Genomic DNA, 24,936 nt, shown 5'->3' on the forward strand with positions numbered 1-24,936 from the left:
CGGCCAAAAACGTGACATCGCGTTATATGAGGAAATAGCAACCATTTTTTAAACGATCTATTTGAGATACAACTTTAAGGTGGGGTTTGAAGTGTGTTTTTTCCTGAAATGTATGCTTTAGCCACACAATATGAGTAAAAGATGAGTTGACAACATTATTTGGGTATGAGTAGCACAACATGAGCTTTTAAAAGTGAGATTTTTCACTGGACAGTCATTTACTTTAAACTCTGTCATTACAGCTCCACTAGCGGCTGTCAGCCAATCAGCATTCACGGTTCAAACCACCCGTTTATAATATACAGGGCAGCACTACATAGTTGATTACTGATCAGAGTGACTTTGTTCAAAGATCAGGCTTTTCAGTGTGAGTAAAAGCATCAGTTTGGTAGGCCACTATCTTCACTGCCAGTCTGCCACCAAGCTTCTTGTCATAACCTAGTATCAGGGTGTGAGTGAGAGAACCATTTTTATTTATTTATTGAATCATCATTAAGCACACCTCATTATCATGCTAATCAGTTGGTGACCTGTGTGAGGAGGGTTGCCCACATAAAATGATAGTTCAAACTTCCAACTAACATTTTACTCTCTGTATCTCAGGAAATAAGGTTATCTTGTCCGATCCCAGTCCATCTTGTAACTCAAACCACATTCAGGGCCGCTTTCACCACCAGTGACAATATGGCAATGCCAATGGTAAGTCTCACTAAATTTCATGCTTTCATGTGCTGATACTTTTATTTCACACAGTTACTTACTTACTGAAGAGGCTGTGTTTATACAGGCAGCACCAAATCTTATCTTGTGTGGAAAAAGATCAGAATTGGGCTGCCTGTGTAAACGCAGCCATAGTGGCCTATATGCTTACTGCACTCAGATGTGTTACTGAGTGAATTAATTTAAACGGTCAGGCCCTTGAGTCTTGATTATGGTAATTGTTGAAAAAGTAATCTATGCATGCACTGTACATTGTGATTCCAATGATTATTAAGTCATTAAATATTTATAACCCAACATGACATTTGTTATGTTTGTTCCTTATATAATGACAAACTGGGGCGTAGGTTTAACTACTTTTAATTAACATATACTTCAGCTAGAAAAACCCTTGTTTAACCATGCAAGGCATTCTTCAACCACCTGCCCCGCCCGCATAGCCTGCTGGGTAACGTAGTCTAAATGTTAACAGAACACAATATTAAAATACAAAATCTCTTTTACCTTATGTTCAAAAGCACTCAATTTATTTATATGGTTCTTCATAGGAACTTGAGCTGAAGCATGTGGAGCTGAGAGCTGGAGACCAGTTCAAAGTACAGGGGAGGATTATGGATTAGAATGAGGTACATTTAAGAAATTACATTTTTTTATTTAACTAGGCAAGTCAGTTAAGAACAAATTCTTATTTACAATGACGGCCTACCCTGGTCAAACCGGGCCCAATTGTGCGCCGCCCTGTTGGACTCCCAATCACAGCCGGATGTGATGCAGCCTGGATTCAAACCAGGTACTGCAGTGGCGCCTCTTGCACTGAGATGCAGTGTCTTAGAACACTGTGCCACTCGGGAGCTGAATTTAACTGTTTATATCACACAGAGGGACCCATAGCATTAAAAAATAAACTACCAGGTTCACAAATTATTGCTCAAAAGAGGAGAGGACGGACCAGAGAAGGGTTTTGTTTGGGTACAATGTATGTGTGAAATCCATTAATGTTAGACAGACATGTATTAGGGTTTCTGGAACGATGTGATTTCCTATTTCCCATATCCAGGTTCCAGATCGACCTGGGCTGTGATGAAGATGACCTGGCACTGCACTTTTACCCACGTTTCAATGATGACACTGATGGCACTGTGCTCGTGTGCAACTCAAAGATTGCCGGCTGCTGGGGGGATGAGAAGAGAGAGATCCACAATCCACTCCAACGGGGTTCTATATTCAAGGTGTGAAAATGGGGGTTGGAAAGATGGAGGGAGGTGGGTTTGATCCTGACTAGACAAATGGAGAATCTTGGGCAGTGTTTCAGGTGTTCAATATAACAGAAACAATTAGGGCCTATGTCCATGTAATCTCCTGCTAGTGTCGTTTTAAGGAAACTGTGCAGTGTATTGGCGCTAGTCTTTAGTCCAGCTTGTTCGTTGCAATTGGCCATGTGGGTGAATGTGCTACAATACTAATGATGTAAACAAATGGGGTTTCTCCCTCTCAAGATTGTACTGAAGCTGATGGGTGACATGTTTGAAGTGGAGATGCCTGATAGACAGTTCCCCAATCGTGAGGGCCTAGACGTCATTACCTACATTCGTATCAAAGGAGACCTCAAACTTATTTCTTTCAAAATCTACTAGACCCCAATATGAGGGGTGATTTAGTTTGCTTCTGTCCTAACCCATTGATCTATGACATTTATCAAATCATTGTTCTAATATATGTATTAGTGAACTGTAGGACATATTAAATATGTATTTGGGTTGACCACAGTCTATCATTGTTTGTATATTTTTTTCCCATAGTACGGTATATTTGTTGCAATAATATTCACAATCACATGTACACTAAACACAAGGGTAATATGAGGATGAGGTTATGGTACTATCTGTCAATCATTTTGATTCCTTTACTACTACTACTACAAAAAGTGTTGCACCCACATCTTGGCCAGGTGAAATATTGGAGTCCATATTGAATTATATTGGTGTGAGAGAGCAAACTATGTCATAATTTCAGAGCATTTATTGAGTATTTGCTTACGGTAATACAATACAAATAGTACAAGGCTTTATCACTTGACAGGAAATGTGATAAATTGCTCACACTCAAAACATCTGCATATACATTTTTGATCCCAAAATGAGGCCAATAACTAGGCTTTTTCCTGTTAGTCTATCAGTTTGAGTTAAATGATTGAATCAAAATAAGATGTGTAGTAGGCCTAGCTGATTAGAATAGTAAAAGCGGTGCTTTATTGTACAATGCCAAGAGGTTTTTCAATTTCTGACTATGTTCATGTTTACAATGTCAACATGTTTAAAATATCATGCTTGTGCCATTATGTCTGTATGTTTTTACTATTTGAGCTCCCCTTAGATTTACTTTAAGCTTTCAATAGCTTGCTGTTTTGTGAACTTCCTCCATTCTATTGGAATTTCACCTCTGCCCTGGAATTTTAGGTCATAATACCTTTCCAGATCTTCTTGAAATCGACAAACAAACCACTTCCAGTACGGAAGTTCAGAGAGGTCTGGTGTGATGCTCCAATCAGCAAATCTTGGGCCAGCTTTTCTGTATTCTTTCCAAAGATATTTATCCTCTGATTCATGGGATGGGTAAAACCGGCCATTACTTGCTACTGAAGTTGTACAAAAATCAATGCTAAATTCTACTGTGTTTCTGAAGTGCATTCCTTTGATTCCTTTAGAGCGATGAAAGGGGACATTGTGATCCTTCGGTTTGTGCCCCTTCATGGTGTTTGTGCAAATGGCTTTACAGAAGGGACACTGTACCCAGCAGCAATCACAAAAGTGTTTGATCAGAATCTCACCTGGCCTCTCCCTGAACTGCTTCATGGCCAGGAGTGATACATTGCTGAGGCTTCTGTTGATCTCTATGATTCTGTTGGCAAGATCTTTCCTTACCTCTTCTTCGAGGAAGTCAAAGTCAGTTATGTCACAGAAATCACTGAAATGATTTTCAACAAATTTCAGCTCATCTTTTAGAGCACTGGAAAGCTCTTTAAGCCACATGTTGGTGTCTCCATTCCTGTTTTTGACCGTCTTTGTTGCTGTATGCAATGCATGGCTCACACGCTGCTCTTTAGCTGTTATGTTCCCTTCAATCAAGGCAAGGACTTTGGACCTTTCTGTGAGCATGTATTTCTCTACACCCTCTCTAATAAATTTCTCAAAGTGTTTCCGTGGGTTGTGAATGTAGGTCATGAACTTGTCAAAGTTCTCCTTCTCCGCCAGTGATATCAGGATGTGGTTCTCCATGTTAGACCTGTTTCCACTGAATGGTGGGTGACTTAATTGCATTTCTCCAGCCAAGTCAATGGCCGTCTGGTCATAGACCGCCTGTACAATCGATTCTTTCAGTGTGTTGCAAATTAACTCACCAAGCACAGCTGCAGATGAGGAACCTTTGCAGTATCTCTTGAAAATCTTGTTGTACTGTGGCCTCTTCTGCTCCAGGTAAGTAAGGGCATCATTGTTGCTTCTGAATTTGCTATGGGAATCTGCTAACTTACTTCCTGCAAGCTCACACACATGAAGTGAAAGATCAATCGTAAACTCCTTTTTGAATGCATATTTTCTAATCTTTGATTCAAATTCCTTCACGCTTTCTTTGACATGAGTTGCTATTTCTTGCATGTAACTGTCATTGTATCCCATCTTTTCTATGGGCTTTGTCTCGATTATCATCTGGCTTTGTTTGTCAACATCATTGGTGAATGCTCTTATCAATTCCTGATCTGTGTATGTTAGAATGTTGCTTGGACCAATCTGGCCAATTGTCTTGTTCTCTGGAGACTTAAACCCCAAAAAACTCTTAAAAGCACCCCACACATTATTTTTCTTCAATTGGTCATTGTTTGGCTTCCTTTGAGCATCTCTTGAGTGCTGATCGTCATTAAAAAGATCTTGGTGCTTGGATACAATTGCATAGTTCAAATAACTCCCCAAGGTACAAATCTCACGGTACATTCCGCAACTTTTCCGATCATGTACAAGAGACAATTCATAACCCATCTCTCCAAGGATACAAGTCACATCATCCAATATGTTTATGTCCATAATGGAAGGTGTATCATTGGTCAACTCGGCAACCCACACCCCCCAAAGAGTATTGAATTCATTCTCAAGTTGTTTTTCATCCTTTGCCTTGTCCTTCAGTTTTGAGGCAAGTTCTTTGCTCTTTTGGAAGAGCTTGTTTTCATACTGTGTCTTCTTGTCATCCAGCTTTTTGCGCGCATCCCTCTGCTGAATAACCTCCTCTATCTTTCTTTTTGCTCCCTTCACAAGTTCATCATAAAACTCACACATTTTGGTTTGAAATCTCCCTCGCCACTGAATCAACATTTCTTTATCTCTGTCTTCATCAAAGTACTTTTCCATTGATTTGTCCACTTCTTCACGGGTCTTTCTCATTTCTTCAACAAGGTAATGTCTCTCAACCATGTGAAGTTTTCCATTTTCGATTCGATTGTGCAGTTGATTTTCAATGGTTAGCATGGCACTCCTGAGAGCCCAGATCCATTTTCCATACTGAATCTCAAGTTTTCTGTAAACTGCAATTTCTAGTGTGTTTTTGAAGCTGAACACAAAGTTTTCAGTCAGCAGTGCATTCCAAAGGTCTTGGATACGGCTTTTGAACTGTGATAATGTCATGCCAAAAGACCTCGATGTTTTAGAGAGGATTGTTTTCCTTAGCTCCTGGACATTCTCACTGTAACATGGGTTTGGTGGGGCCATGGGTGGGCTGCCCTCCCACAGCTGGGAAAAGTATTTCACATCTCTTTGTATGTCAAATGCAATGACATCGCTGAAACACTCTGCATTACTGTCCTCTTCTTTGGCAGCTAACTGGGTCATCTCGTCTAGTTTGTCCTGTAAGCGCCTCTTTCCCTCCATGTTTTTCTCTCCAGCCATGATGTCTCCAACATTCTGGTGCACAAACACACAACTTGGAGACAGATTAACTTTCTTCATCCTCATGAAGGCCTGAACAGCTATCTGAATGATGTCCTGCATCTCAGCAGGATTCTCTCCAAATATGTTGATCAAGGTCATGTTTCCAAGGCCAATGACAAAAGTTGCAAGTTCATTGTCATGGTGCACTGTTGCCTTTCCTGCCAACTCTAAAGCTCGAAGTCCCTCAGTGTCAATAACAAGAACATAGTCAAACCTAAAGTCATCTTTCATCTCCTCGGTCACTTTCACCAGTTGCATGAAAGCACCTCTGGTACACCTTCCAGCACTTACTGCGAATTGCAGTCCAAACATTGCATTCAGCATTGTAGATTTCCCAGTGCTCTGGATTCCCAAAATGGACAAAACAAAAACTCTCTGATCTCCTAGTTTGTTGATAACTTCATCTAAAACCCCATTAATCCACATCAGTGGCACATGAGCTGCGTCACCATCCATTAGTTCCATTGGGTGTCCCGATATCATAAGTTCTGCCGCGAGCTCTGGAAGGTAAGACACGGTCACCTCACTTTCTCCTTTGCTTTGCCTGGCCACAGATGCATGGGCTTCATAGATCTGTCCCATTTCCCTCAGAATGTGTTCAAATCCGAAGGTTGCTGCTTGCAGCTTCTCTGATATTTTTTCCAGCTCCATTTGTCTCATTTTCAGTTGCTCTGATTTATCATGCTTCTTTTTCAAAGCCAGGACCTTGGACCACTTTTCATCATATTTGTGATGAAGGTCTGAGAGCTCATCTGAGGACAGGTCATCCAGTAGTATCCCTACCCACTTGAGGAAATATGATTTTTCTTTTTCTCCCAGAGATCGTAGACTTGTGATAAACATCTGCATGAGTTCAGTAAAGGCAACTTGATGTTGATGGTGTCGAATTTGCATCATTTCATGTTCTATTTTACTTCTTTCCATCTCTAGATTCCCTTGGAGACGATAAAGGTCTTTATTTTTTTGACACCAATCATGCCACATCCTACCTTGACATGGAAGAAATTCTTCTTTGATCTTGGACAGTTCCATTTCCTTAAGCAGATCTGTTATCTGCAGAGCATTAGTCTTCCCTACTTGGCAATCTTCATCATCCTCATCTACTCTAAACCCTGAGTACTCTGCCATGTCCTCAAGTTTGAAGGAGCAACATGGTCTTGACAAATTATTTCTAATGATCCTTTTTAGTTCCTCAGACACATCTGACTGATTTCTGTCTCTCAAACCCATTTTGTACTTTCCCTTTTTAATTTCAGTTGCAACAGAATCCTCTTCAGTGAGCAGACATATCAGAGGTTTAGAAGACTTGAACAGCTCCTGCACGATTGCCATACTTTTGTCGCCTTTTCCAAGACTTGGTAAAAGGATAACATTGACTGAGGCTTTTTCAATCAGTCTGTCACGCTGAATTTCTTTCGCAATTGCGTCACCATGGAGATTACAGAATGCAACACAATCAGTGAAAATATCATTGGGCTTCCCAGCAGGACAATACCATGCAATCTCTACCACCCCATCCATTAGGAGGCAGGTTTTACTGCTTCCTGGACAGTGTCTGTGGAAGAATGTGCTGTGACGTTGGTTGATCAGGTTGCTCATCAGCTGGGATTTAGATGAGGACACAGAACCAAGCCTAAAGAATGACACCATTGGTGTTTCTGCCTTGTAAATAGGCATACTTTGGCTGGTGACTATATTAGAGTCATTGGTGGACTTCCAGGTTTTTCTGATTTGTCGAAATGTCCACAAAGGGCATTCAATCTCTTTGGTGAATGGATTTGGCACAAGCAAAGGCAAGGCATACTGACACAAGGACAGCTTTGTGACCATGAACTGCCGAAGGAAACTGTCTGAACAGTGAAACACTGCCATCTGGACGTCCATTGGGTGAACATGCGTGTTCCTCTTTAAATCACCAGAGACTGTGTTCTTGTTGAAAAGGGCATCGAAGGCACTTTCTTCTGTTTCTGCATTATCATTTCTGTTGTCATTTGTGTCATGCATCTCACTATTCTCATCTCTTACAGGAATGTACCTGGCTCTGTAGTCCAGCATCAATAACCTTTGTAGGAAAGTATGAGCAAGTTTGTTCTCTGTTTGGGGTTCATGTTGATGTTGAGCAGAAGAGCCAATGTTCAGGAAGTCTGCAGTTGTCAACTTATCTTGATATTTATCTTGAAGGTGAAGTCTACACATGAGCTCTGCTACTTTTGCTAGTTGTCTATTTTCTGGGATGTTTTTTTGTATTAAACCCCCGCCGATTTCTTTGAGTATCTTTTCTTCTTCCTTTAACGTTAACCAAACACATTTTAATAGCTTAGTAAGTCAAAACATCATCATACTATCAACACACATACTTCAGAGTGACGCAGAGTGATATTTTAAAGAAACAGTCTCTAGTGAAAGTCTACACACCCCTTGCAGTCTCACATTTTTGTAGCCTTAAAATGTTATCTAAAAAGGGATTAAATTAGTTTTTTTCCCTACCGATCTACACAATCTACTCCACATTTTCAAAGTGAAAGAAAAATTATAGAATAGTGTCAATTTATTACAAATAAAAAAACAAAGATGTCTTGATTGCGTATCTCTTCACACCCCAGAGTAATAATTGGTGGAAGCACTTCTGGAAGCCATTACAACCTTATACCTGGGCTTTGGTCCTTTCATATTTCTTTTGATCCTGACTAACTCCCTAGTCCCTGCTGGTGACGAGCATACCCATAACAGGATGCTGCCACCACAATAGTTGAAAACACAGGAGGGTTTCACTCTGTGTTGTATTGGATTTGACCCAAGCCTGTAGATTTTAATCTAGGCCAAAAGGTTAGTCTATTTTCCGTATTGTCTTGCAGGATTACTTAACAGCCTTGTGAAAACAATGGATGATTTGGAATGGATTTTTTTTTATTAAAATTTTTTTAAAGGATTCCTCCTTTTCACTTTGTCACACAGGCCAGTAATGTGGAGTGGATGCAATGTGGTTGATCTTATGTATTTCCTCAGTATTGTGGTGGTAGCATCATTTTATGGGCATGGTTGTCACCGGCAGGTACTGGGGAGAATTTTATTTTTCAGCAAGACAATTACACAAATGGGAATGCCAAAGACACCAGAATGGCTTTCCGATAGTTGTTCAGTGTTCCTGAATGGTCCAGTCTCAGTCCTGACTTAGACACAAGGTTTGAATATTGCTATCAATGATGCTTGAGCAATATTGTTGTGCAAAGTTGGTAGAATCTTATTCAAAATGATTAACAGCTGCCAAAGATGCTTCCACCATGTCTTGATTCCATGTCTTCACACCATTTTTTTTTCATTCATTCGGAAAGTGTTCTATAATTTCTTTCACTGAAAATGTGGAGTAGGTTCTGTAGATAAGTAGGAAAAATAGAATTTTAAGGCAGCAAAATGCAGACTGTACAAGGGGTGTGTAGAATTTCCCAAGGCACTGTATGTGATCTTACCAGAGATTGTGTAAGGTTATTTCAAATTTACCTTTTCTTTGTTTGCAACACCATCTTCAGGCAAGTTATCTGGAACTGTAAGCAAGAGGGACAGGAAAAAGTGAAGTGTATATTAGACACGTACAGTATGATGAGCAGAAGTGTTTTCCTAATGTCTCAATTAGAGGTCGACCAATTAAATCGGAATGGCTGATTTTAATTAGGGCCGATTTCAAGTTTTCATAACAATCGGAAATCAGTATTTTTGGGCTCCGATTTTGCTGCTTAAAAAAATAATTATTTATATTATACCTTTTTTATTTAACTAGGCAAGTCAGTTAAGAACACATTCTTATTTTCAATGACTGCCTAGGAACGGTGGGTTAAGTGCCTCGTTCAGGGGCAGAACGACAGATTTTCACCTTGTTGGCTCAGGGGATTCAATCTTGCAACCTTACAGTTAACCAGTTCAACGCAATAACCACCTGCCTCTCGTTGAACTCCACAAGGAGACTGCCTGTTACGCGAATGCAGTAGAAGCCAAGGTAAGTTGCTAGCTAGCATTAAACTTATCTTAAAAACAATCAATCAATCATAATCACTTGTTATAACTACACATGGTTGATGATATTACTAGTTTATCTAGCGTGTCCTGCGTTGCATATAATCGATGCAACGCTGGGGGATGATTTAACTAAAGCGCATTTGTGAAAAAAGCACGTTCGTTGGACGACTGTACCTAACCATAAACACCAATGCCTTTCTTAAAATCAATACACAGAAGTATATATTTTTAAACCTGCATATTTAGCTAAAAGAAGTCCAGGTTAGCAGGCAATATTAACCAGGTGAAATTGTGTCACTTCTCTTGCGTTCATTGCACGCAAAGTCAGGGTATATGCAACAGTTTGGGCTGCCTGGCTCATTGCGAACTAATTTGCCAGAATTTTACGTAATTATGACATAACATTGAAGGTTGTTCAATGTAAGAAGAATATTTAGACTTATATTATAGACTTAATATTTAGGGATGCCACCAGTTAGATAAAATACCGAACGGTTCCGTAATTCACTGAAATAATAAACGTTTTGTTTTCGAAATGTTAGTTTCCGGATTCGACCATATAAATTACCAAAGGCTCGTATTTCTGTGTGTTATGTTATAATTAAGTCTATGATTTGATAGAGCAGTCTGACTGAGCGATGGTAGGCAGCAGCAGGCTCGTAAGCATTCATTCAAACAGCACTTTAGTGCATTTTGCCAGCAGCTCTTCGCAAGCACAGCGCTGTTTATGTCTTCAAACCTATCAGCCTAATGGCTGGTGTAACCGATGTGAAATGGCTAGCTAGTTAGCGGGGTGCATGCTAATAGCGTTTCAAACGTCACTCGCTCTGAGACTTGGAGAAGTTATTCCCCTTGCTCTGCAAGGGCCGCGGCTTTTGTGGCACGATGGGTAACGTTGCTTTGAGTGTGGCTGTTGTCGATGTGTTCCTGGTTCGAGCCCAGGTAGGGGCGAGGAATAGTCAAAGGTATATGAAATACAAATGGTATCGAGAGAAATAGTCCTATAAATACTATATTAACGACAACCTAAAACCTCTTACCTTGGAATATTGAAGTATCATGTTAAAAGGAACCACCAACTTTCATATGTTCTCAAGGTCTGAGCAAGGAACTCAAACGTTAGCTTTTTTACATGGCACATATTGCACTTTTACTTCTCCAACACTTTGTTTTTGCATTATTTAAACCAAATTGAACATGTTTCATTATTTATTTGAGGCTAAATAGATTTTTATTGATGTATTATATTAAGTTCAAATAAGTGTTCATTGAGAGAATGCCAAGAGTATGCAAAGCTGTCATCAAGGCAAATGGTGGCTACTTTGAAGAATCTCAAATATAAAATATATTTTGATTTAACACTTTTGGTTCCTACATGATTCCATGTGTGTTATTTCATAGTTTTGATATCTTCACAATTATTCTACAACGTAGAAAATAGTAAAAAATAAAGAAAAACCCTTGAATGAGTAGGTGTGTTCAAATGTTTGATTGGTACTGTATATAGAAATGAAACACTAATATATCTTGATTACATAAATATTCAATCCCCTGAGTCGATACATGTTAGAAACACCTTTGGCAGCGATTACAGCTGTGAGTCTTTCTGGGTAAGTCTCTAAGAGCTTTACACACCTGGATTGTACAATATTTTCCCTTTTATTCTTTTTAAAATTCTTCAAGCTCTGTCAAGTTGGCTGTTGATCATAGCTAGACAGACATTTTCAAGTCTTACCATAGATTTCAAGCCGATTTAAATCAAATCTGTAACTAGACCTCTCTGGAACATACACTGTCTTCTTGGTAAGCAACTCCAGTGTATATTTGGCTTTGTGTTTTAAGTTATTTTCCTGCTGAAAGGAGAATTTGTCTCTGAGTCTGTTGGAAAGCAGACTGAACCAGGTTTTCCTCTAGGATTATGCGTGTGCTTAGCTCAATTCTGTTTCTTTTTATCCTAACACACTCCCTAGTCCTTACCGATGACAAGCATACCCATTACATGATGCAGCCACTACCATGCTTCAAAATATGAAGAGTGGTGCTCAGTGACGTGTGGGAGTTTCTCCAAACATAATGCTTTGTATTCAGGATATAAAGTTAATTTCTTTGACACATTTTTTGCAGTTTTACTTTAGAGCCTTAATGCAAACAGGATGCATGTTTTGGAATATTTGTATTCTCTACAGGCTTAATTTAGGTTAGTATTGTGGAGTAACTACAATGTTGTTGATCCATCCTCTGTTTTCTTCTATTCCAGCCATGAAACTCATTGGCCTCATGGTGAAATCCCTGAGTGATTTCCTTCCTCTCCGACAACTGGGTGTATTGATACACTTTGGATTGTGTAATTACTAACTTCACCATGCTCAAAGGGATATTACATGTCTGCTTTGCGAGGCATTGTAAAACCTCCCTGGTCTTTGTGGTTGAATCTGTGCTTGAAATTTACTGCTCGACTGAGGGACCGTACAATTATCTGTATGTGTGCAGTACAGAGAGGGTTAGGGGTAGTCAATAAGGGTTAGGGTTAGTCAATAAGGGTTAGGGTTAGGGTTAGTCAATAAGGGTTAGGGTTAGTCAATAAGGGTTAGGGTTAGTCAATAAGGGTTAGGGTTAGTCAATAAGGGTTAGGGTTAGTCAATAAGGGTTAGGGGTAGTCAATAAGGGTTAGGGGTAGTCAATAAGGGTTAGGGGTAGTCAATAAGGGTTAGGGGTAGTTAATAAGGGTTAGGGGTAGTCAATAAGGGTTAGGGGTAGTCAAGGGTTAGGGGTAGTCAATAAGGGTTAGGGGTAGTCAATAAGGGTTAGGGTAGTCAATAAGGGTTAGGGGTAGTCAATTAGGGTTAGGGGTAATTAGGGTTAGGGGTAGTCAATAAGGGTTAGGGGTAGTCAATTAGGGTTAGGGGTAGTCAATTAGGGTTAGGGGTAGTCAATTAGGGTTAGGGGTAGTCAATTAGGGTTAGGGGTAGTCAATTAGGGTTAGGGGTAGTCAATTAGGGTTAGGGGTAGTCAATTAGGGTTAGGGGTAGTCAATTAGGGTTAGGGGTAGTCATTAAAACAACATGTTAAACACTATTATTGCACACAGAGTGAGTCCATGCAAGTTATTATGTAACTTGATAAGCACATTTTTACTCCTGAACTTATTTAGGCTTGCCTTAACAAAGGGGTTAAATACTTAATGACTGAACATTTACAAAAACATCATTCCACTTTGACATTATGGGGTATTGTGTATAGGCCAGTGACACACAATTTCAATTTAATCCATTCTAAATTCAGGCTGTAATACAAGAAAATATCAAGTGGTGTGAATACTTTCTGAAGGCACTGTAATGTTAGCTGTCAAACTACTCACTTGCGAGTTACAGATTGAAAACATTTTCTGTGATCTCAATCTATCTAGCTACCAATTTTGTGTCTGTTGGACGTTTACACCAGGGCAACAAGCCGATAAGGCAGGTACATAAGACAGCTGGAATACCTGTTTGTCCATTACCAAACTGATGTTCGTATCTGTGCAGATGGCACAGGTGTCAAACTTATTCCATGGAGGGCCGAGTGGCTGAGGGTTTTTGCTCCACCCTTGTACTTGAATGATGGTTGTCTAGGGTTTAATTGAATGGAAAAACCAAGAACCATGCCGAGACTAGGCCCTCCATGGAATTAGTTTGACACCCCTGGCAAACTAGTCGATTCCTCCAGATTCGTTTTTTGGTACATATGTATTTTTTATTACATTTCTGATGTCAGAATGGCCATATTCTGCAAAACACTAAGATGTTAAAACTAAAAATTCGTATTGGTAGTTTCGGTAAGATCAAATTGATATTTACTGTTTCAAAGGCATCTCTAAATGTTAATTTAACCATTCTTCTTTTTGTTTAAAATGCAATTTGTACTGCTATAGTGTTAAATATTAAAATAAAGTCTTATTCCAAATGAACCAACTCCCCCACCTCTGTCTCATGGTTTAAACATTTTTTCCCCCATGTGTCTGCACTTGTCATCCCTGAACAGTCCCTTATTTCAGCCCCGTTTCAGGTGTCCCAACCTTTCTTTCTACAAAAAAGGTAATTTTGTCTGCAAGAGGCGTGAATTATTTCAGGCTGACCACGATTCCGGATAGTAGCTCAAGGTAGTAGCTTAAGGTCTTATTTGGGATTAGCTGTTTACATGCACCTTTTGATATCCCGCTCACGAGTATCACTGTACCCATGAATAAACAGAATATTCCTCAGTTCATATGGGTTAAATGGAATAGTAACTGAACTATGGACACTGACAGTAGGCCTAAAACCTCACATGTTGTATAATATTAACTCCTGCAAAAGTATGCATCTCTTGCAGTAAACTAATACAAAAAAAATGTCTGTCTCGGAACAGGAGTGGAGAAATATTAGTTATTTCTTTCAGCATCTCCTGAGAAAATGCAAATGTGCATGTAATATGTTATCTTTGAAACTGTTATACAAGCAGACAGTATTTCAACCACATAAAATGTGCATCCAAGACCAACTGAAGTCTTATCATAAATGGGTTTCATCCTTTTCTCAGCTTAAAACCTGTCAACTGATGACATTTTGCACAGGACCTATCTTTCCACAGTTTTGGAGTTATTGCGTTTTCTTCCCGGTCCCTAAACGAAATGGACAATTTTACCGGTGTTAACTACATACTGTAGATTACAAATGCATTCATTCTATGCTGTAAGACATTATTCTGGTGACCACTACTTTATTTAATCTTCTGGAGCAGCAAGTTATGACAGAAGAGAAGCTGCAACTTGTTGACAAACAACTGGCCTACCAATTTTCTACATTTTTATATGGCCTACCAAATGTCAGAAATTATAATCAGAAACTTGTCTAAATTAGGGGTGAAAATAGCCAGTAGGCAATATGGTCCAGTATGAGAATCAGCCAAATAAATTATTATGAAATGACTGGTGGATCAAACCTACTTTTTGAAATGATTTGTTTGACAATCGGATGAAAACATCACACAACACCCATGATATGTGAAACTGAGTCTGCACAGACCGCAAAAAAATAACAGTAAATGGGATAAGATGTTTACATGGCACAGTACTCTAAGATATCCCAGGCATCTTATCCAGGTTTTTCATAACCGGGATACAAGCTTTTTGGGTTATTGTAAACGGGATATGATGTTTATATGCCTCAACTCAAAAACAGAATACTTGTCACGACTTCTGCCGAAGTTGGCTCCCCTGCCTGTCGTCGTCACCGTCCTACTAGCCGCCACCGATCCCTTTTTCGTTTGTCTTATTAGTTTCACCTGTGTTTCTGTTTGGTTTAATGAGCTTCCCTATTTTTAGTAGGTGGACACGCCCTTGCTATGTGCGGGATTGTCTTTATGTTACTTGTGTGCGTTTTAGGTAGAGGTGGATTTATTTTCTTAACTTGACACCCTGTGTTTTTTGGGTTGTCACGTTGTTGTCCACGCCCTGTATTGTTGGGCTTATCATTTTGTGTGCCGAAGTAAAGAGCACTTTTCCCCAGTGGAACTCTCTGTGTCTGATTCCTTCACCCACCTAGTCCCGCGTGACAATACTTAAGTATCCCGAATAATAATGAGATATTGGTGTGCACTAAAAACTGCTATGGTGAAAGCCCTTCTGAAGAAAAGTCATCTAGATTCTTCAGCTTTTAGCAATTTTTGGCCAATCTCCAACGTTCCATTCTTAAGCAAAATTCTGGAGAAATTGGTGTTCAAACAGCTAAAAAAATTTTTAAGTGACAACAGTATTTAAAAAAAAAAAAAAAATCCAATCTGGTTATCGTGCCCAGCACAGGGACAGCCTTAGTTAAGGTAGTAAATGATTATAGAGCCAACACAGATGCCAAACAGCTCTCTGTCCTTGTACTGTTAGATTTCAGTGCTGCATTCGACACTGTTGACCATGATGTCTTTCTAGACAGACTGGAGAGGTGGGTTGGCCTCTCCGGTTCTAAATCGGTTTTAGACCTATTTAACCGGTCAAGTTTTTTGTGACCCTTGGTGAACATAACTCAGAGAAAATACATATCACATGTGGTGTTCCACAAGTTTCGATTTTGGGTCCGGTACTGTTCAGTATATATGTTACCCCTTGGCAGCGTTATCAGAAAGCACAGCATTGATTTTCAATGCTACGCAGACGATACACACATTTAAATTTCTGTGTCACCAGAGGATTTTAGATCCACTGAAAAATTATTAGACTGTATTAGTGATTTAAATACTTGGTTGGCTCATAACTTCCTCCAGTTAAAGACCAAGGTATTTATTGTTGGAGCCAAAGCATATAGAGTGAATCTAGCCGCACATTTGAATTCACAGGCAATAAAGATAAAACACCAGGTAAAAAACCTTGATGTTATTTTCAATTATGGACTACATTGAGTCACACATTAGGAATGTGAACCAAAATAGCTTTTTACCACCTGAGGAACATTGCCAAGATGAGGCCGTTTCTCACTGTCTGATTCAGAGAGACTCATCCATGCTTTTATTACAAGTAGGCTTGACTTCTGTAATGCTCTCCTGTCTGGTCTACCCAAGAAAGCCATTGGTCAACTACAAAACATACAGAATGCTGCAGCATGGGTACTGACCAAGACCAGACCGAGAGCAGACATTACACCGGTTTAAAGGTCTCTGTACTATAAAACATACAGAATGCTGCAGCGTGGGTACTGACCAAGACCAGAGAGCACACATTACACCGGTTTAAAGGTCTCTGTACTGGCTGCCTGTGAGTTTTAGAATTCATTTTAAGATTCTTCTCTTGGTTTTTAAATCAATCCACGATTGTTCACCCCGATACATGTCAGACATGCTTTTAAGTTATGTACCCAGTAGGTCCCTCAGGTCCTCTGGCACTGGCCTTCTAACTATCCCCAAGACAAGGACCAAGAGGCATGGAGAGGCAGCCTTTAGTTATTATGCCCCCAGCCTCTGGAATAGCCTGTCAGAGAACCTGAGGAGGGCCCAAACATATTTAAAATAGATCTTAAAGCACATCTTTTTAGCTTTGCTTTTCCTTCAGGTACTTTTTAGTAGTTCAGTTTGTGTCATTCTTTAGTTTTTTTAAAATCTTATGTTTGTTGTGTAGTAAATATTTCAGCTTTTATTTTCATAGTTTTTTATTCATTTTTTTACCGTAAAGCACATTGCATTTCGTTCCATTTCTGAAATGTGCCGTTTTAAAGCTTGATTTGATTTGCATGTAAATGTGGTCAATGACAAATGTCATCACACTTTTTGGTGTTTTGTAACAGATGTCTCTTTCCATTCATCAAATGGAGTGAGTGCACAGTGCACTGTTTGGATCTGGAATTATGTTGGAGTGGATGAACATGTGCAGGTAGCCTACTGTTTGGAGTGATTTGTTTGACAATAAGATGAAAACATCATAACTGGATGTGTTCATGCCAAATTAAAAGGTAATAAAAAATGTTTTACCCTTAAATGACATGTACTTACTATTAGGCCAATAAAAAGCAGGCCAATTCAAGCGTGTGCACACATAGGTCTATTGAATTTTTTTTTACCCCCCCTCGAGTGTCACTGTATAATTCACACTCTGCCTATCTTAATATGAAAGATATAGACCGGAAAACTGTTTTTGGATATCGTCAACAAACGGGGTAAGTGTGTGTGTAGACGGAGCCACATGTCAAGATGGGGAAAATCCTCCTACAGCTGCTGCATTGAGGACATACCTGATGCAGTTTTCTCCTCGCTTTGTGATCGGTCACCCCAATCTGTTTTCAGTTGCTGTTTCCTGATCTCTTCATCATACATTTCTCCTGTGTAGCAGCATGGATCATTTTCAGACACCATGAGGTCTATCTGTTCAAGTAATGTTGAAATCTCGGTTGGATCATTCATAGTCTTTTTGCAGGTGAGATACCTATTTCCACACATTTCTATGAGATCCATCAGATCATTGTTGTCCTTTAGATCACCCAACCCAAAGTCTTGGTCATTCTTGTGGGTAAAGACGATTATTGTAAAGGCAAGGGCTCTCTCTCCAAGCATTCTTTCCAGCCACCCCACTCCCATTTTGAATTCATCAATATGCTGACCCAATGGTAGAAGTAAGAGGACAGCATTGATACCCTGCTTATGCACAAGTGGACCTATGTGATTCTCCTGGGTAAGTTCAGAACTCTGCAAGCCCAGCATGTTGATGACAGAGACACAACGGCCGAACAAATCATACATCCTGGGTGCTATCTGTGAGAGTTCTGCTGCTGGTAGATCATCTTGACCAAGAAGGAGATTTCCAGATTCAATCTCCATAGAATCAGTGCCACCAATCAATGCAATTGTAAATTTCTTACTGCTTTGTGCAAAATTAGAAGATGTTGTGATTTCTGTCTTTTCTTCATCAGTCTTGGTTGTCTTGTCATCCTGTTGGTCGCTGTGTTGACTCTCACTGTCTGTGATGTCAAGGGCCTCAGGCTCCAACTGTAGAAATAGTTGCAGTGCTTTAACACAAGCTCTAACTACTGAGAGATGTTGGTCCAAATTGCCAAGTACTCTTGAAAGAGGCTTAACCTAACTTGTACAGGAAATGTAATATCACTTATACTGAACATTTCAATGACCCCCTAATTGTTTAATAATAGCATAAACACTGCTGTTGAAATATTTCTTACAGATTTTCTGCTCACTGTGCCAACATTATCCATGTTGATTAAAATGTGGGGGTCAGCAAAGTGATCCAGGTGAACCATGGTATCTTGATCTTGATGAGCCGAAGGAATTGTGCAAGTGGGTATTAAACTTTCATCACAAGGATCCACCAAATCATCCCTTTCGTTTTCAATGTCTGTTAGGTATAGAAAGAGACAGGAGAGTTGTTTTTTGTTAGGACACTTCAAGATGAAATATTCACATGGATCTATTTTAACAAATCTAACACAATGGTAAATCTTAGTGCAACCACGCAGTGCTGTCAAGTTGTGGGTGTGGCAGAAATATTTCAGTTTTTTTTACAGCGGGAATAATGGGCGCAATAGTTGGCGGTGGCGCAAAAGGGCAGGATTTGGATGAATAAATAAATTGTAGGTGTGACAAGAGCTTGACCCCTCACAGGCCAATTAACATTCTTCATGGCGTTATACTGCATGCGGTTGTCTCAAATTGTGTAGATTCTTAACAGTCTTTACATTATAATCAACTCCAATTCATCTGGAAGGCACGCAATATTGTGGATTGATACAATTATTAAATAGCATACAGTAACGAATAATAGCAACAATACAGTGCATCCAGTTTTGCTAAATATGTTATTTGCAATCCACATTGTTCTAGTTGGCTTCAACATGTAGGTCAACATGTGTTTACACATCAGTCACACTTCATGTGCGAGGCACGTTTTCAATAGGTAAGATAATTTTGCCGTTGATTTGGCATTTTAGGACTGAATAATTAAAATAAGTTTGAAGGAGCGCGTCTTTGGTAATCAGATGAGACGCGCTCTTTGAAAATGGGGATGGATATTTGAACACGCAAAATGAAGTATGTAGGTGGGTCGTTCCACAAAAAGTGCCATAACGCTTTGACATTTTAGGTAGAAATTGTGCACTAATATTGCATTTTATAAGCCGTTTATATTAAATGAAGTGCCCTTTCATATAGATCACATGGAGAACTCAATAAATCAGATTTAAAAAAAAATATTAATAAAGATTTGCTACAGTGCCAAAATTCTGCATTTTACATGTCCCTCCGTGCACCCTCTGACTTCTAAGATTTTAATCCACTTAATCCCAACATTTCTCAAAGTTTTCAACATCATTGTAAAGCCCTAGCTATTTGTTGCTTTGACAAAGTCATTTCTGAATATTATTATTTATTTAATGTGATTAATGATTAATTTACGTTCCTGTTACAGGAACTGAACTCTCATTTTAATATGGTGAAATTGTTCCTTTTTAAATGTACTTTTTTTCAAAAGAAATCCTTGTGTAAAAGCAGGTGAACTGGTCCTACTCCTTTTGGAAATGTTCTGGTGTTTTGTGGTCAAACAGAGCATAACACATCAACCCATTGATAGACAGGCTAGAAATGTTTTAACAAAATAATATATATATTAAGCTTGCATTCAATTGCCACTCCCTTTTGCACACAACAAGCTTCCATTCTCCCTGCCACAATGGGATAACCTCTTGAGATGGAAAAACTAGTTTTTTCATTAAGTTGAACATGTTGACCATCTTATGACAATGTTAAAACTGAATTGAATTGGTGGAGCGGCCCAGGTACAGTATGTGAATTGTGAATTATACAAAAGCATGCGGGCAAAAACCTAAAATATTTCAAGGCACTCTGATGAGTAGACACGTTTAAAACCTCTTATTGATAGGCTGCTTGGCTAATGAATGGCCAGGATAAAAAAAATATATGCACCGACGCAGAAGAACCAGACTTTGTTGTAGTAGGATAGCCTATTGATGGCTTGATTTTGAATGAAATGAAACGTAAAACAACCAATTGTACAGGAAAATAACTTAAACGTTTCTAAATACTAGGTTCACCGGCGTCATCGCATCTCTCGATCCATGATGGGCATATGGACACATGTCCATGGAGTTTTTTTTTTACGCACATCCAAAATAATAACAGGAACTGGCTAAAAGAATGTCCAATACATAGATAAAAAGGGAATGTTCGCTCACTGTTTTGCTGCTCACAAACATGGTTTAATAAAGCTTTGGTGATTAAGATGTACTAAAAAAATAATCTTTACATGGACATTGCGCCATGGCCGCCGCTGACAAAATCCATGCTGTAATCATCTGCGTTTGCAAAAAGAGCTGATTTTAGTGGTTCTCAAAAGTCCCCACCTGCGCTTCTTGAAATTGGCACTTTGGTGCATGTTTTTAAGGACACACCTCAGATATTGCCACCTCTCCCACCCCAGTGCAAACGAGCTGATGTTCGACAGGTAAATTGCCAGACCTGGTGCAAGAGGTGGAAAATGCCAGAGCGACAGTTTTTACAAGCCAAAATGACTAACTAACGTGTGTTTGACAATAACCGCCTTGGCACCAGCTGAAAATAGAGCCAACAGAATCAACTTTACCAATCAATGCAATTATCAGGTGTATCACAAAAATATAGTGCATAATAACAAGAGCAATTGAGAGGAAGTGAGTATCTCTAAATCAAAGTTATACTGTGAGAATTAAATTATGCTTGACTAAAACGCTCTCACCTTTCTTACTGCTTTGTGGGAAATTAGAAGAAATTGTTGTGATTTCTGTCTTTTCTTCATCAGTCTTGGTTGTCTTGTCATCCCGTTGGTCGCTGTGTTGACTCTCACTGTCTGTGATGTCAAGGGCCTCAGGCTCCAACTGTAGAAATAGTTGCTGTGGATGTATCATGGGAGTATCAAAATACATATCTGGATTACATCATTTGAGTACAAACATTTATAAGTATTTTGTTAAAGTTACTGTGTAAATTAAAAGGTAGTGGTCAGATTACAGTTACTTCAGACCCAAGGTTTGGAAAAAATGGGAACGCCCTTGTCATGCAAATTCTGCATAGGTCTGCAAATATTAATAACATATTGAAAAGATGAGTAAGTTATTTCAGAAGCTAGCAGATTCATTAACTACCAACAACAGCTGCAAATCACAATGAAACTACATCATGTTTTGATGTTCACTTTCCTTGCTTTGTCTAACAGCACTATCATGAATCTAGAAAATAGGTTTTGTGGGTCTGCGTGCAGTATATATTTAGTTTCATAGCACAAACGTTTGCTAGCAAGTTTCTCACACCATCTTTAGCTGTGGCCTGCCAGGGCAAGTCCAGGAGGGTTGCCTAGCAGTGACCCCACTTCCCAATTTTAGAACACTATCTTCACTGTCCTAGATGGGCATTTAGGTTCTGGTCAAGTCACCAAAGTATAACACGACTTTGGGGCTATTCAACACCCTAAAATTGCCACTTTCTATGCCGAAATTACACAAGAATGTTACAAAACCTCCAGGGTGTCAGTCGTATTGTAGCGGCATTGATGCAGTAACGGTCCCTTTATCAACTTTTGAATTTTTTTATTAGACCACTCGCAGAACAGCTTCCCTCCTTTGTAAAGGACACCAGCAGTATGATCTCTATTATTGAATCTCTTGATTCTCTCCCTGTGAATACTTTGTTTGTTACTTTTGATGTTGAGTCGTTATACACGAATATTCCACACGGGGGCAGTATGGAAGCCATTAAACATTTTCTTCTGCAACGTGACCCTAATGAACTACCTTCCAGGGCATGCATTATAACGTTTACTGAAATAGTACACACACGTTTAGAAACTATTTCATGTTTGTAAATGATTTCTTTATTCAGACGACGGGTACTGCTATGGGATCCCCTATGGCTCCTAACTATGCTAATTTGTATGTGAAACAGTACTCAATACTCTCAAAAAATATTTATTGCCTAACATTATTATATGGAAACGGTTCATTTATGGTATTTTTGTTATATGGAGGGGTGATGCAAAACAGCTCCAGGCATTCCATGCTTTTCTTAACTCTTGTTCTGAGCACCTGAGATTTACTATGCAATCTGGCACACGTCAAATCCGTGTCCTTGATCTTCTGGTTGTGTGTGGATAATGTTCTTTATACTGATATATACAGGAAACCTACTGATCGTAACAGTTTGTTGAGGGCTGATAGCGGTCACCAGCTTCCCTTGAAAAACAGTTTTCCCTACAGCCAATTCTGTCGAATCAAAATAATTTGCCAAAAACAATCAGATTTCGAAAGAAATATGTCTGAGATGCAAAGAAATTTCAAGGACAGCGGGTACAAAATGGTCAGATTAAAATAAAAAATAAAGCATTCTTACTACCTGCTATTCAAAGCGCTCTGAACAAATTAAGGGGAATCGTTCGCAAACATTGGCACATTCTAAAATCGGTAATGTGTTTTCGGACATATTCTCGCGGGGCAGAAATCTCAGAGCACAATTGTTAGACTCTGATTTACCACCCCAAAACAACGCCTCTACCGGATGGAAACTACAAGTGTAATGGCTGCGCTCAATGCAATGGCACTTACAAACGTAGCTCCTTCAAACACCCCCAAACAGGGAAACAAATCCACAATTAAACGTATTATCACGAATTAAAAGTATGAATCTCGGAGTATCATAAAAAAACAAACAGTTGCGGCCCACTTTTTGGAATCGAACCACTCGATTTCGTCCCTACGTTATATCGGCACCGAACACGTCACCATCCCTAGGAGAAGAGGTGACCTCGACAATTTATTGTTTTAACAAGATTTAAAGACGCTTGCTCCCTTCGGTCTCAACCTAGACTTTGATCTGAACCCATTCTTATGATTATTGTGATTTTGCTATTCATTGGAAATATTTGTAGGCCTATGTAGCCAAATTGTATATTTGATCGTATCCTATCCATTTCTGTTTTTGTATATGTTCTATTTATATCTGTAAATTAAATGACAGATATCTGTAAATTATATCAAGCCACACACAGCCATGATTACAGACACATGTGTGTGTCCCTTTACACTATATAAACTAGTGACCCGCAGTGTTTGTCATTATACCCTGATTAAGACAGCTTGTCTGTCGAGCTGTTGGTTATTAGGTTATTCAATTATTGCATCTTAGCGCCTAGTGTGCGCTCTCCTTTTCCTTTTCAAGTGTTCTACTCCGCTTGCCAGCACCTCGCCTAATAAACAAGTGTGCGTTTCTTTCGCCTCCAGATGTGCCTAGCAACACGTACCTCGGAGGGAGGCAACGGGTGTTCGAGCAGTAAGGGCTAACAAAGCTGTCTGTAGACGAAAGTCGGCAAATGAAGTCGTGGGGAGGTGCATCTGCGACAGCCGAAAGTCGGACACTAGTGGTTTTCCAACAACAAGGCTCAGATCAACAAGGTCTGACCATAAGAATGCAGTAGAATGCTTGTCTCTTTGTCTCTGTTTTAATTAGAATTTTCCTGATTTATTTGAGAGTCAATTCCTGACACTCTCTGTCTTGCTGTTCCTAACACGATGTTCCTCAGTTACTCACATGTTCTTCTCCTTGATATGTACACTCAGACGACGGATCCAGTGCGTCCTCAGTCTCTGTCTCCATTTCCTTATTTTCTCCAGTCTCCATTATTAGCTGCTTACTAGTCACTGCAACAAAACTTCAGAAAAATCAATCAGTTGTATATTATTATATTCACTTCAGTTACCTTACATCAAAACAAAACCTTTGTTAGTATAATGCGTGTGTAGAGTGTGTGTGTGTGTGTCTCTTCGCAGTCTGCGTTGTTCCTTGAGATGTTTTTTCTGTTTTGTTTTTTACTGATTTTATTGAGTTACCGGAGTTACTATAGAGTACCAGTGTCCTTCCCTATAAGTGTGCTGAAAGTCAGTTGTTAAATTGTTCACAGAGAAATAGCATTGTATCTTGTCAAACACAATCTTTTCTATAAGTTTGCTAGGAACTGGCAGCAAGCTGATTGGGCGGCTGTTAGAGCCAGCAAAGGGAACTTTAACATTTTTGGGTAGCGGAATTACTTTAGCTTCCCTCCAGGTCTGTGGACAAACCATTTTCAAGATGCATCACAAACTACCATTGGGTTTTGTAATTGGTTTGCTTGAACAATGAAATTAGCTCCATAATAGATAACATGATTTGGTTTAAATAGAACAATTATGTGAATCTTTAGTGTCAATTTTGAGCTTGACTGTGTCATTTGGTATGACATATTTACGAACACACAAACATATAAAGGAAAGGATTTGTTTTTTTAAGTCAGTCTTTCGCGCATCTATGTAAATTCATCTTTACATTAGAATGTTTGGTTTTTATACTACTTACACTGTATTATACTACAGTTACCATGAGGTGCAACATAAACAAACATAAATTATAAAGGTTACTTACAGTTTGCAAAGTGATATCCATTTGTTGTCTGTTCATAATGTAGACTGAAGTGAACCTTTTGTCCACAGGGTATTTATAAGGCCTTCAGTATCTTTCAAAACATAATTTCCTGGAAATCACATGACAATGTGTAAATGAAACTGAAGACATTTGAGATGGCAAAAAAAGTTTGGTTAGCAATCAGTACACTAACTAATACTGTTTATCGCAAGGCAAACATAAAATAAGACATTCATAAAATTATATATTTTACTTGAATGTAAATTAAAAATGAAGTGCAAAGTCTCCA

The 24,936-nt window shown here is 39.1% G+C and overlaps 2 protein-coding genes across 23 annotated transcripts in view; one reads left to right on the forward strand and one right to left on the reverse strand.

The window, feature by feature from the left end:
- Positions 1 to 24,936, reverse strand: part of LOC112226127 (PRKCA-binding protein) — a 33,912-nt gene that overhangs the window by 8,308 nt on the left and 668 nt on the right. For 2 of the 16 annotated variants that reach the window (XM_024390393.2, XM_024390392.2), the window contains exons 2-6: positions 24,648 to 24,756; positions 23,781 to 23,901; positions 20,941 to 21,094; positions 18,377 to 18,549; positions 9,192 to 9,235 (exon numbers count right to left, since the gene is read on the reverse strand). In XM_024390393.2, coding sequence (XP_024246161.1) covers positions 9,192 to 9,235; positions 18,377 to 18,549; positions 20,941 to 21,094; positions 23,781 to 23,870 — 461 coding nt within the window. In that variant the 5' untranslated portion in view covers positions 23,871 to 23,901; positions 24,648 to 24,756. Of the gene's footprint in view, positions 1 to 1,224; positions 1,421 to 2,724; positions 7,980 to 9,191; positions 9,236 to 17,434; positions 18,201 to 18,376; positions 18,550 to 20,940; positions 21,095 to 23,780; positions 23,902 to 24,647; positions 24,757 to 24,936 lie in introns of those variants that run through there. The other 14 variants (XM_024390388.2, XM_042307115.1, XM_024390390.2 and 11 more) reach the window with 14 other exon arrangements.
- LOC112226168 (galectin-1-like) lies at positions 10 to 12,001 on the forward strand. 7 transcript variants are annotated; one of them, XR_002949683.2, is made up of 5 exons: positions 145 to 451; positions 604 to 699; positions 1,269 to 1,346; positions 1,778 to 1,949; positions 11,962 to 12,001. XR_002949683.2 is itself a non-coding variant. In XM_042307123.1 (4 exons), exons 2-4 carry the CDS (start codon positions 1,342 to 1,344, stop codon positions 2,352 to 2,354), a joined length of 315 nt encoding a protein of 104 aa, XP_042163057.1. In that variant the 5' UTR covers positions 589 to 699; positions 1,269 to 1,341; the 3' UTR covers positions 2,355 to 2,588. The 7 variants fall into 7 exon arrangements, 1 of the variants encoding a protein (XP_042163057.1); XR_006080094.1 differs by lacking the exon at positions 11,962 to 12,001 and adding an exon at positions 1,100 to 1,168 and having other exon boundaries at positions 276 to 451; positions 1,778 to 2,588; XR_006080096.1 differs by lacking the exons at positions 145 to 451; positions 11,962 to 12,001 and adding an exon at positions 10 to 79 and having other exon boundaries at positions 1,778 to 2,588.

This window comes from Oncorhynchus tshawytscha, linkage group LG27 (genome assembly GCF_018296145.1).
Source record: "Oncorhynchus tshawytscha isolate Ot180627B linkage group LG27, Otsh_v2.0, whole genome shotgun sequence".
Lineage (NCBI taxonomy): Eukaryota > Metazoa > Chordata > Actinopteri > Salmoniformes > Salmonidae > Oncorhynchus > Oncorhynchus tshawytscha.

Excerpts from the sequence above, each read along its gene's own strand:
- LOC112226168 (XM_042307123.1), top strand. Across the intron at positions 1,950-2,216 it reads AACGGGGTTCTATATTCAAG|ATTGTACTGAAGCTGATGGG; the intron begins GTGTGAAAATGG and ends CTCCCTCTCAAG.